The sequence below is a fragment of the Echinops telfairi genome, unplaced genomic scaffold, assembly GCF_000313985.2.
Source record: "Echinops telfairi isolate 266 unplaced genomic scaffold, ASM31398v2 ScPeMD7_7457;HRSCAF=8495, whole genome shotgun sequence".
Taxonomy (NCBI): Eukaryota; Metazoa; Chordata; class Mammalia; order Afrosoricida; family Tenrecidae; genus Echinops; species Echinops telfairi.
Window position 1 is genome coordinate 29,824,209 of NW_022111357.1, and position 13,116 is coordinate 29,837,324.

Here is a 13,116-nt window from a genome sequence, read left to right on the forward strand (position 1 = left end):
AGGGCTCAAGTAGAAGGCAAATGCTTTGAGAATGATGATGGCAAAAAATGTACAAATGTGCTTGACAGAATGGATATATGTATGGATTGTGATAAGAATTGTACGAGCCCCCAATAAAATGATTTAAAAACAAAACAAAACACCATACAACTTAGAAGGCACTAACAGAAACTCGAGGAGCCTCCTTTATATCGGCTTGTCACTTAGGGCCCCCTTTGCCCCAGTTCATCAAAGTCAAGCCAAGCAGAGAAATGAATTCTTCAAAGCAGAACCACAGTGCTGTGGAACACCTTCCCCCAAACACAGTACAATATGATATGAGGGGAAAAAGAAAGGAAATATAAACCAGGGAAGAAAGCAAAATATTACACGGGAATTTACCTTTGCTCTGTAACAAAAACTCATTCAGTTCCACATGAATTAGAAGTACAGCATATCATATAACTGCATATATGTACATATGTGTGTTTAATCTGATGAATGTGTGTATGTAGATATACATATGCACATACATATATCCCCAAGAACAACAAACTCACTGCCATTGAGTCAGTGCTGACTCATCGTGACCCCCGTGGGTTGCCGAGACTGTGATTGTTCACGGAGTAGAAAGCCCAGTCTTTCTCCCTCAGAGCTGCGCGTGGTTTCGAACTTCGGACCATGTAGATTGCAGCCCCATGTGCAACCACTACACCACCAGGGCTCTCTCTCAATACATAAACAATTGATTGGTAAAAAGACTTTCTAGTGGGGTCTTTAAAATACCCAGGGTTTCCTTTCCTTAAGTTTCTAGATCACCCCCTCCCTGATTATAGACTTCTCACTTAACCAATTAGTTTTGAGTTCACATAACCAATCACGTAAAACGTCTTGGCTATTAGCCCACTATGAAACCTCTTCTCCCCTTTTAAAGAGAGAAATTAGGTGGAAGGCTCTCTCTTAGCAGTGTGGCCACCCAATAAACATTTTGTTGAAAGGACTCTGTCTTTTGCTTGAATTCAAAGCAGGCACAGGCCCTGCTGAGACCAGAGAAGGAGCCACAACACGGGCCTGTGGAACCAGGCCCAGGGGGGAGAAGGACCAGGGGGTACCTTCCAGAGGCTGAGAGATGGGCTGTGGTGGAAGAGGGCAGGGTGGAGGCTGCTGATGGGTGAATAATGATGTCAGTCTGAATCTCTACCAGTTATTGGGTCAGGGGTCTCAGGCAATGTGCTTAAACGTATAATGTACTGACCCTATAGACTTAGCATAAATATGACCCTATAGATTTAGCGTAAATAAAAACCAGAGTCACTGTCGTCCAGCTAATTCTGACTCATGGGGACCCTATATGGTAGAACTGCCCCCCGTGGGTTTCCAAGACTAGAACTACTTATGGGAGTAGAAAGCCTCATTTTTCTTCTTGGCAAAGGCTGACGGTTTCAAACTGCCAAGCTTACAGTTAACAGCTCAATGAGTAACCTCTAGGCCACCAGTGCTTCTCTTAGGGGTTAAATAGATGTGATGTATAAAGGCTATATATAGTCAGGGGGTGAGCACCTGGCGCTGGTTCTGTGCTCACTATTATAATTCATGATTGCGAGCTTCCACAGTGGTCCCCTTGATGCCCGTCTCCTGGCGCAGCCCCCTTCTGTACTGACAGCTGTCCTATGTCATGGGGAAAGTGCTGCAGAAGTGATGGCATGTGACTTTTAGGGCTAGCTGTAAGAGACATGGCCACTCCTCTCTGCTCTCCCTTGGGTCATTCACTGGGGGGAACTGGCTGCCCTGCTGCCAGGACACTAGGCCCTTGCATTGTCAATCCCTGGGATTCCAGGAGTCTTTGTTATAAAGGAGCCCAGTGCTTCTCAAACTTGAATGTAAACACAGACCCCCTGGGGATCTTGCGATAGTGCAGGTGCTGGTGAGAAGCTAAATGCTAACAGTTAGCAGGGACCAGAGGCCTCCAGCCAATAGCGGAGTGCCTAAGCTATCCTCAAAAAGAACCTTCCAGTCCGCAGCAAGGCTTAGGAAGACTAAAATCCAGCCACATCTTAACTGTTCCAAACCAGAAATGGCTTCCAAATTCCTGGCCTAGAGAAACTGGCTGAGACGATAAATATTATTTTAAGGTACTACATTTGGGGACCATCCATTACAAATCAATAGATAATTAGCTCAGCAGTATTGGGTAATGACACAATTTTTTTTTCTTGGAAGAACAGGGGGCCCAGCTTTATTGGTAGGCATTAATCAAGGTGGATTACGAGTTGGGCTGCAAACCTCAAGGTCAGCAGTTCGAAACCCTTTTCTCCTCTGGAGAAAGACAAAGCTTTTGACTCCCTTAAAGTGAGCGTTACAGTCTCCGACCCCCGGGGGCAGTTCTACCCTGTCCTGTGGGGTCGGGGTCCGATGGCAGGGTCTGAGAGGCCCTAGCTCTCGCTTCGTCAAGGACGTGTTAAAGGAAGGGACATCATGGCTCAGAAGTTCACTTCTCAGAATGAGCTTTGTCTTGGGATGCAGGCAAGTTGCTTGGAACCCGTTGGATCCTGTGGAAGCTCTTCTTCCAGCACAGCCTTCCCTGGCGCCCCAGCTGGCTCCGACTCATGGCGCCCCGCTGTGCGTGGGGGTAGAAATAGATCCCCGGGCCTTTTCTTCTGGGTGGACACGGCCCGGTCGCTCGGTTTCAGCCCAGTGTATTGGTGGCATCGCTGCTGCCTTTCGTCTAGAGCGGCCGTTGGCGAGCTTCGGCTGGCAGCCAGCCGCACGCGGCTCTTTCCGCGCATGCCTGTGCTCTGCAGTCAAATGGAAAAGGGAGAGAAAACCACCAGGTTCCGTAAGGGATATGTGTCCTTTGTCAAAACATATTTATGGCCCTGGAATAATTTTAAACTGCTGTCAGCGACAGGGTGGGCTCTTGCGTGTCAGGAGTTTGCCATCCCCTGCTCTAGAGCTGGCTGGGCCTCATGGCTGAGGGGTCCGTCTGAGTACTGGGCCAGCCGCCCAGGCCTGAGGCCCTGCTCCCTCCTGGGTGCTGAGAAAGTGATGTCTGCTCGGTCCGGTGTGAGCTTCAAGGTGGTTCCCTCTGCTCCTCCGGGTGGTTCTTGTCCCACCCACACACGTATGCGGCTCGGGACTCGGCTGAAGACTTTCGGGGGATCCTGTGCGGGTCTGGGGAGCTCGCCCTCCCTCTGCGTTTGCTCTCCTCTCAGGCACGCTGCCTGGCAACCCTGAACTGGGCTGGGGCTCCTGCTCCTCCACCAGGCGAGGCAGTGGGGCTCTGCTGGGCTTCCCTCTTGAGCCTGTGGCCCAGGGGGCTCCCTGCTGGGGTTATGATCAGACTCCTCTGGCTTACCTGCCCCTGTGTGGGGGTCCTTCTCATGCATTTGCTGGCCAGTGTATGAAAGCCCCCAGTTCGGCTGTTTCTTCTGTGTTGTTGTCTGCCTGTCCAGTCCCTGCTCCTCCATCTGCTCGGTACACTTTCCCAGCTTCTGTCGTGACAGCGGCCAGAGTTCCCATGGCCTCTGCTGGCCTGGGTCCCCAAGGAGCTAGACAGAGCAAAGCTTCCCTTGGCCCCCGATGGACCGAGGGTGGCAGCAGCAGATGCACCTGTGCTGTTGTGAGCCGGTGCGATTCGGGGGCTATCTGTTATAGCAGCACCACACAGCCCAGTGCTTCTCAAACTTGAATCAGCACACAGGTCCCTGGGGATCATGACAGAGCAAGTACAGATGCTGACCTGGGGGGTCTGCGGGGGCAGCCAGACACTGTTTCTCACAAGGACCCAGGCGGTGTGGATGCTGTGGCCTGAGGGGCAGGGGGTAAACTTTGAGTGGTGAGCTCACAGCCTATCCCAAGTGACCCCCAGGTCTATCAGTCTCCCTCATGAGAGAAGGTTACGTTTAAGAAGGCCCGAGGCACAAATGGGACTTGACAGGCCGACGAAGGGATGCCCTGGGGCCCCTAGGAGATGCTCAACAAATATTCTAGACCCTTACAAGTTAGGGTCAGTTGTAGAGAGAGGCAAAGGAAAAGCCAGTGGGCTGACCACCTGAGTACAGCACGGCAGAGACCACTGGAGGCTCACACTGTAGCTCACGGTACCGTTTGCTCTTACGGCTGCAGACATATGTCCTGCTACAGACTTGGGCACTTTACACAATGTCCCCAAATATCCCAGCAGACTCATCCCCTCCTGGCGGTCACCTCCCTCTTGTCCTTCTCTCTCTGCTGGGGCCCTTGCTCCTTAGATCTCCAGATGGGTCATGTGCAGCCATCTGGAGGGCCAACCCCACCCTCACCGTGCCTGGGCTCGCTCTCCCTCTCTGAGCATCTGCTGCCCCACACCCTGATCCTGCCACTCCAGACACGTGCTCCCTGATCCTTGCCCCAGGTGTTAGCACAGGTGCTCCCCTGCCTCCAACCTCAACTGGAGGGCCCCCGACTGGCTGCTCCCAGTTCCTCAGAGGCCCCGCCCTAGCCGGTCCACGAAACTCGTGTCCTCTTCCTTCATACCCTCAAGCACGTCACCGCCACTTGGCCCAGCTGGATTCTCCTCCAAACAGCTCTCATTCACTGAATCCACTCGCTGGATTCATTTATCGGCCGACATGGTTTTCTCCTACCCTCTCCCCGAAGGAAGCCCCACAACACAAGGATCTTGACTGATTTGCTGGGGGCTCTGTTCCTAGAGATGAATAGTGGCTGGTACTTGTAACCAACCAACAACCAACCAACCAAACAAACAAACAAACAAGATCAAAAGCCAAATTCACCACTGCCGCCGAGTCTGTGCCGACTCATGGCAACCCTCCAGGACAGGGTGGCACTGTCCCTGTGGGATTCCAGGACTGCCACTCTTTGCGGGAGTAGACAGCCCCCTGACCCCCTCACAGAGTGACTGGCGGTTTCGAACTGCTAACAGCGTGGCTAGCAGCCCAATGCGTCAACCACTACGCCATCGGTAGCAGATGCTCAGCAATCGTGTTGCGGGAACAAATGAACTCAGGTTCTTAAGACGCAGCTGTGCCAGATGTGAGGGCCACCTGGCTGCGACTTGTGTCACTCCGTTGATAACCACGGTCCATTCGGCTGGTCTGGCTGGCTGGGCTAGGCCGGTGTCCCCTTCCTCCCTCACCGCTCCATGTGCGTCCCTCCTGAAGCTGGGTGCTCGGTTGAAGAAGAGGACAACGTTCCCCAATAGGAGGAGGACCGTCCTTCGGTCAAGGGCAGAGGAGTAGCTGTGATCCCCGGCCAGAACCTCCAAGCAAGTCTCAGGAGACAGCGTGCTGGCAAGGCTGGACCGGGAGGTGGCCGGCCCTCTCCGCCCCTTAGCACCGCGTTGGCTCGGCCGGTCAGTGAGAGGAGTGTTCTCACTCAGGCCTAAGGAACTAGGATGAGACGGGTGAGACAATCGGTGCCCCAAAGCAGTGACCCCAACTTGTTCACAACAGTTTACGTTCACGCCTGACTGGCTTATGGAACGGTCCCTCCCACCCACAGCGAGTCCCGTGTCCGACCTGGTGGAGCCGGTTGGCAGATAAGACCAAGCTAAGAGATAGCATTAGTTCTGATATCTACTGTGGGCTGGCCTTGGGCCACACCTGTGCTAGCACCTGGATTCCAAACAAGCCTTTCTTGAGGGAGAACTCTGATTTCCCCCACAGGGACTCCCTGGAGGGCTGCTGAGAAGCACTCTGAGGCTGCCACCCAGATCAGTGAAAAAGAAAAAGGAAGGTGCAGTGATCAATTGTTGATGTCTGCCATGGCTGCAAACTGTGGGTAGTGGTGGCCTCGGACCCACCTCTGGAAAGTGCTCACCTGAGGTGATGGCATTGTCCCTCCGTAAGTTCTCGCCCTCGCTCTTCAGGGATGTGATTTCTGAGTTCCGCTCAGACAGGGTCTGGCATAGCACCTGGCTGTAGCCCTTCTGTAGGGCGTTGATCTGTGGGAGGAGGCAACACACAGTCAGAGGGGGCCAGTCAGGCCTGCAAGGCACTGGGGACTGCTTCACAGTTGGCACAGAAGGTCTCTGAGGGCTGATCTTTGAACTGGGGGGAGAGGACAATCCACTTAGCTAGTGGAAAAGCAAGCACCGGTTCCTTCAGTGACTACCACTAGATAAGCAATCCAAGCACACACTTTATCTTTGTGCCCACAGAGGCACTCAGGCCCGGCTGCCATTGGGCACGCCTGACTCCCTAATGCACATGGCAGCCGCCTTGCAGCCCCCGGTCCAACAACATTGATCTGAGACAAAGCAAAGTTCAAGAGAGGGGAACCGGTGATAAGATGCATGTGGCTGTTGCCCCAAAGGCTAGAGGCTCAAGCCCACATAGCGGTGCTCCAGAAGAAAGTCCTGGCAGCCTACTGTTGAAAAAACAAACATGGGAAACCGTAGGACCACTCAAATCCCCACAGGGTCACCATGAGTCTCAGGGGCAACTTTAAAAGAACTGGGTCAGGACAATAACAGGAGCTTCTATCACATAGAAGGGGCCTTGACGGCACAATGGTTAAAGGCTTAGCTGCTCACTGAAAGGGTGGCGATTTCTACACACCCCGCAGCTCTGTGGAAGAAAGACCTGTTGATCTGCTTCTATAAAGGTTACACCCTGTCTGAAAACAAGCAGCCAGTTAAGTGAGGTGTCAGCTAAGTCCTCCCAGAAGACTCCCAGCCCTGTGTGATCCGGGGAATGTAAAAAATACAATCCCAGTCCAGAGGAGGGAACTGTATCAGAGCTTAAGTTCTGAGCACCTGCTTTGCAGAAGGCTATGGATGAAAGGCTTTGCAGAAGGCTGTGGGAGCCCCAAATCCACTTGGTTAGTGCCCTGTGATCATTGACCAGGGATGACAATAGTCTTGCTCTCAGACAGAAAGTGGATGAATGCAGATGTAGTTAGGTTCAAATTTAACACCGTATCATTTGTTTTCCCTTTTCACACCCATGGAACATTTATTGTAGCGTTCATTATTTCCTACTTTCCAGTTGAGGTTTGTCTCGGTTATTGTTGGTGTTGCTTGGAATGGTTAGTTAGTTAGTTTGTTTATCCCTCTGTCTCTGACATCCAGGATAGGAAAATCCATAGACAGTACCTGGATGGAGAGCTTCCTACTGTCATGGCAGAGGATGTCAGTGGGAAGTGGGAGTGATCAGAAGGGCTAGAAGAAGGGAGACATGTTCTAAAATTGTGGGGATGGCTGCACAATTCTCTTGTAATACGTTTAAACAACCGAATTGTGTGATGCATGAATTATATCAATAAAACTGTTAAAAAGAGTTGAATATATTAAATGACCCTCCCCCCCAAAAAATTCAACCCTAGGCGGGCCTGTGAGACAGCTCTCCTCTGTCACACGGGGTTGCAATGCATCTAAATCAATGGGCCCAGTGACATCCGACAACAACACAGCTCACAGGACACCCTAGAGCAGCGGTTCTCAACCTTCCTCGTGCCGCGACCCCTTCATACCGTTCCTCATGTTGTAGTGACCCCGCCCCCCCAGCCATAAAAATATTTTCGTTGCTACTTCATCACTGTCATTTTGCTACTGTGATGAATCGGGCGACCCCTGTGAAAGGGTCGTTTGACCTCCAAAGGGGTCGCAACCCACAGGTTGAGAACATGCTACTTCTTCCAGAGATCTTCCCAGCATCCCATGGGACACATGGATTTGCAGGTGAGGGAAGCAAGTCTCAGAGAGGCCAGGCCACTTACTCAGACTCCGTTAGTCCACCCAGTCTCCAGCTGCCTGGTTCCCTTTCCTCCCACCTGAGCACATGGCTTTGGGCAGTGACATGGAAGCTGGAGGCTGGGAAGCCTGGCACAGACACGGCCGCCAGACCACTACCACCCCCCCTCTGTCTCTTTCTCTGATGGGCTGAGAGGGCGTGGGGAGAGGGGTGCCGCCTTCTGCCTCATTCTCTGACTGCTGGAAGGCGTTGGCTGTATTGAGTCAGCCCCTCATGCTTGGAGACCCCAGGCACAGTGGAAGAGAATGCTGCCTGGCTCTGTACCATTCTTACGATCGGTTGTTAATTGGACGGCTGTGATAGATCGGGTTCTCGCTGACGACCTTTAAGAGGTAGGTCGCCAGGCCTTTCTCCCTAGTCTCTTTTGGTCTGGAAGTTCCACTCACACCTGTTCAGTCAGTCAATAGCGACATGCAAGCCTCCACTGGCGGACTTGTGGTGGCTGCGCAGGTGTGTGGGCCAGGAATTGAAGTGGGAATCCTCCCGTCACACTGTGCCACTGAGTGAGGCCTGACTCACAGCCAGTCCCTGTCAGAGGGTCCCGGGCTGTGTCCTCAGCCGGGTCAGATCTCCTCCGTGCAGCCGCTGGGTGGGTTGGAAGCCCCAACTTTTTAGTTAACAGCCGAGTGTGGAACCGTTGTGCTGCCCACATAAACAACAGCAACAGCAAAGAAACCCCCAAACTCACTGCCTTTGAGGTGACCCCGACTCCCACCCCACAGGACAGAGTCGAGGGGCCCCGCAGGCCTTTCCTAAGCTGTCATCTTTACTGAAGCAGATCGCCCGCCTCAAGGGGTAGCTGGTGGGCTCAAACCTCCAACCTGATGGTGAGCAGCCGAGCTCTTTAAGCACTGTGCTACCAGGCCTCCTCTTTTGCTGCCTGCTGTGGGTCGCTGACTTCAAGGCCAGCAAGTCAAAATCACTAGCTCCACGGTAGAAAGACCAGGTTTTCTATTGCTGCAAAGAGGGACAGTTTCAGAAACCCACGGGCGCAGTTCTCCGCTGCCCTGGAGACTCCCCGTGGTCAGAATGGACTGGGTGGCAGGCAGCTTGATGAGCTTCAGGCAAGTACAAAAACTGATGGCAGGGAGCGAGGATGCGGCCAAGGACCCGCTGGGATTTGCCACTAGATGGCACTCCTGTCTTTGTCGCTGGTTCGGCCTCCACAAACCTGGTGGTTCTTGGATTAACAGAGACATCCAAGTTTGAGAAGTGTGCCGCTGATTTCATGCATCGTGGTCATTCGGCCTTATGACACTTGGCCCGGATACACCTACTTTTCTCTCGGGGAATCTGGAGACACTGGGGATGTTGGGGGACAGGTGCTATGGTAGACCAGGATGGGATTTGTGTCTCTCTACTTCCTCACCTTACACACACACACACACACACACACACACACACACACACACACACACGCTTCTATCCTTTGGAAATCTGAATGAAAAAGAATCTCTCACTTCCTACTGTTCTCTGTGTGGGAAATGCAACTTCCCATATAAGGATCTTTAAAGAATGCTTTAAGCTGTTCTCAGCTCAGTGCACGATTTCAGAGGCCCAACCAGGAGTGGAAACATGCATCTCCTGCTGCGCCCCCGTGCCTACCCCCTGGAGGGGCTCCCCTGCTTTCTGACAGCAGAGAGAATACATTTCAATCCAAGCCTGGGGCTTCAGCATCACAGATTGTGGGGAAACCTCACGTGGTCCTCCACCCTCTTCACTGCTGTCAGGACCAGAATAAATAAATGCTAGTGTCCACAACCAGCCTCAGGCCCACGGTGCTGACGGCCGCAGACGGTGCGCTCCGCCTCGGAAGACAGCTAATAGCGCTCGGAGGAGTAATGGCTTCAATAAATAATTTGGCTGCTAGCAATAATAAAATCATAATAATCATCTTCATGGTCATTGTTGGGCTGCAAGGTAATAATGACTTAGGGAGGTGGTACCGTGCACCTGGAGGCAGGGTCTTTCCATGGTTTTGTAGCAGATCGAAGGGCGTTGAGAGCAAATCTTTACACACACACTTTCCCGGGGACGGGGAGGAGCGTGTCAAGTCCTCAGAGCGATCGTTCAATCGGCCTCCTTCTGGGTGTGTGCTCTGCCGCCAAGTGAACACGTAAGGGCCAACACTGTGAGCAGACGGAACCTGATCTGGTCCAAACCCAGGGCGGCCAGGTTCAGTGGCACCTTGCAGTTATGCGTGAAGACCCAGGGGGAAGACCCAGGGGGAGCTAACCGCGTGATGCACCAGAGCCTTGCCGCCTAAGGAATGCCCTTGGAAGGAACCCAGGGCCGCTCCTCAGAAGAAGCGTTCCCGTAAAGATGGCAGTCTCAGGCACCCAATGGGACAGCTCTACTCCGACACAAAGGGTCACTGGGCGTCAGAACCGATGCACTTGATGGCACCCAGTGACAATTCTCTCAGATAAAAAACAACGTGACAGAGACGAATAGCTACTTTGAACAATGCTCAAATCGTGAGGCTCAGACACAGACCCCCGGGAATGGAGGTGGTTCTGTACCCTCAACCCCAGAGCCGGACGAGGTGCTTTTGCTCAGCAAGGCTCTGGAACAGGAGCTCCTGCAGCTGCGTGAGAGGGATCAGCCCTCTCATCACTGCGGGAGTCCCATGCCACGCAGCTGTGGGGGCCGCAGGGCCTGCTACTTCCATTGCTCGTGGAGCAGGTATTCATTTGTTTATTGTTGATTTTCAGTGTCCCTCCGGGGAGTGTGGCTCGGGACCAGCCAGGGTCAAATCCACCTGGCTCCATGCTGAGTCTGCAGGGCCAGAAATGGGAATGGCAGTGGGGAGTGGTGGTGGTGGTGGTGGGGCGGGCACTCATAAAACAGTTGTTTATTTGAATGAATAAATGAGTGAGCCCGTAAAGGAGCAACCGAAGGAGCAGACAAGGTCCTGCTAGAGTTCTGAAAGGCAACTGCACCCAGTCCCTCCTGGAGTTTACAGCCTCAGAATATCCACCACTAGATTCCTTTCCTACGACACCCTGTGGGGGGCTGAGCCCATGGACCTAAAGCCAGAGGCAGGAGGGAGAGGCAGCGAGCAGGAGACCACAGAGAGAGGCCCAAGCATGGCCACGATTTAGCATCACAGTTTAAAAAAAAATCAGTCAATCAATCAAACAAATCCCGAACCCAATGCCTTCAGCTTGTGGCTCCTAGTGACCCTCTAGTACCGAGTAGAACTGTGCCACGGGGTTCCCCAGGCTGCTAATCTCTATGGACGCCGAGTGCCATGTTTCTCCCTCAAGGCAGAACAGCCAGTGGCTTCAAACCACCAACCTTCCCATTAGCCGTCAAATGCTTTATCCACTGTGCTACCAGGGCCCCTAGCATTCCTCAGAGAGGCCAGCATTCCCCAATGGTCAATTTCTTGTTTATCCTTCTTGTTGGCACATCATCTGTGAACATCGTTTATGAACAACATCGATTTTAGAACAGTCCCTTTTTAAAAACAAGGGAATTCGGATCTAGTTTCAAGAGCAAGGACTAAGGTGATGACAAGAAGATCCAGGTGGGGGATTGGCAATGAACGACATCCCGAGTGAGCCAGCCACTCACTGCCCTTGGGATTTGGGGAGTGGCCTCTCTTGGGGACACTGGGACGTTGCTTCTCCCTGCACTGGCTGGTGCTGAGTGGGTGTTGCGGCAGGCACACAGGAGTGATGGACCTGGGAGGAAATAGAAAGTGGGCGTGAGAGTAAGGGGTCTGCCACAAGGCAGAGTTGAGTTCAAACCCAGCCACCGCCTTTAACTTGCTGTGCAAGCTGTAATTAGCGAGTTGCTGCGTGTCCCTGAGCCTGCTGCAGCCTGGTGAGTTTTCAGTGAGGGGGGGGCGGGGGCTGCATTTACAGGGCTTGCACTGGTCGGCGCTTAGAACGCTTAGTATTGCTCTCACCCCACCGCCCGCCTGATGGTGTGTCATCCCGCGGTGGCTTGCGTGCTGCTGAAATGCTGGAAGCTGCACCGTCGGCATTTCAAATACAGCAGGCTCCGGTTCTGGGGGGGCGTCCAGATTAAGGCGGACTAGGAAGCCCGGGAGTCTACGTATGACAAGGAGCCACTGAACACGGCACCATCACAGCAGGACGCTGTACAGCATGCTTGCTTTGGACAGTCGTCGGGAGGCAGCTATCATCACAGGAGGACACCGTGTTTGGGGAAGTCGAGCCATCGAGGGCAGGGAGACCCTCTGTGATGGATCTACCGAGACAACGGCCGTGAGGGTCAAAAAGAAATGGATGGGTGCAGACACGCTGGCGATTGCGAGGAAGGTACAGGCCCAGGCAGTGGTGCCCACCTGGCGGCCACCATTCAGAAGGGTCCTGAGCAGCTAACACCAGCTGTTCTACGGGCCTGGGCCGGGGGCCGGGAGCAGGCGGGCTTGTTTCCTGGCCCAGCAGGCTCGCTGTGGGAGTGCCCAGGCCTGGTGGCTCCGAGGACAGGGGGACCTTGTTTCTGCACCGTACCTGGCCCTTCAAGCTCTCGATCTCTTTCTGGTTGGTGTTGGCGGCCTCATCGGGAGCCAGAAGCTTCTGCGGCCCGGCCCGCGGCTCACTGGGGGCGGCGGCGGTGGGGGCCCAGGCTGTGGAGGACAGCTTCTGAGTCATCTCAGCCACTTCGTTCTGCAGGTTGGCGATCACCGCGTCTTTGTATCGGGATTCAATTTCAAAGTCTGAGAGGCGGCTGACTTCTTTCCCGAGCAGCAGAATGATCTCATCCTAGTGGAGAGGAGAGGGCACGTTGACTGGGTGTGGGGCACCCCAGGGGGGCAGGGAGGGAAGAGGCACACTCCCCAGGTGGTCTGCCACTCGGAGAACCCTCACCGAGACGGGGCTACAACTGTACACGGCTATGGCTCTTGAGGTGGCCTCGAGTGGCCCAAATGGTTAAGCGTTCAGCTACTAACAGAAAGGTCGGCAGTTCGAACCCACCTGGAAGCACCTTGGGAGGCAGTTCTGGTGACCTGCGTCTGAAGCAGTCACAGCCTTGGGAATCCCATGGCGACGTTCCACCCTCGACGTGACTTCCACAGCATCGGGCTCTGCGTTGATTCTGACACACGGTGACACCCACCCCCACCCCCGTGTGTTACAGAGCAAAGGGGCTTCGTGGGTTTTCTGCATGGAAGCAGATCGCCAGGTCTTTCTTCCGTGTGCTGCTGGGTGGCTTCAAACCCCCCACCTTCAGGGAGTGGCCCTGTCGGACAGAGGGGATCTGCTCCACAGGGCTTCAGACGCTGTCTGTCTTGAGGCACACACTGCTGCATTCTCCTCCCACTGGACAGCTGGTGGTTTTGAACTATTGATCTTCCTGGTTAACCGCCCACTGAGACACCGGGGTTCCTTTTAAGGTTTGTTCCCCC

The 13,116-nt window shown here is 53.7% G+C and overlaps 1 protein-coding gene across 1 annotated transcript in view; it reads right to left on the reverse strand.

Moving 5' to 3' along the window:
- FHAD1 (forkhead associated phosphopeptide binding domain 1) overlaps positions 1–13,116 on the reverse strand; it is a 169,433-nt gene that overhangs the window by 102,922 nt on the left and 53,395 nt on the right. Inside the window, exons 5-7 of the mRNA XM_045298951.1 lie at positions 12,221–12,472; positions 5,800–5,923; positions 3,719–3,786 (exon numbers count right to left, since the gene is read on the reverse strand). Of these exons, the coding sequence (XP_045154886.1) occupies positions 3,719–3,786; positions 5,800–5,923; positions 12,221–12,472 (444 nt within the window). The remainder of the gene's footprint in view (positions 1–3,718; positions 3,787–5,799; positions 5,924–12,220; positions 12,473–13,116) is intronic.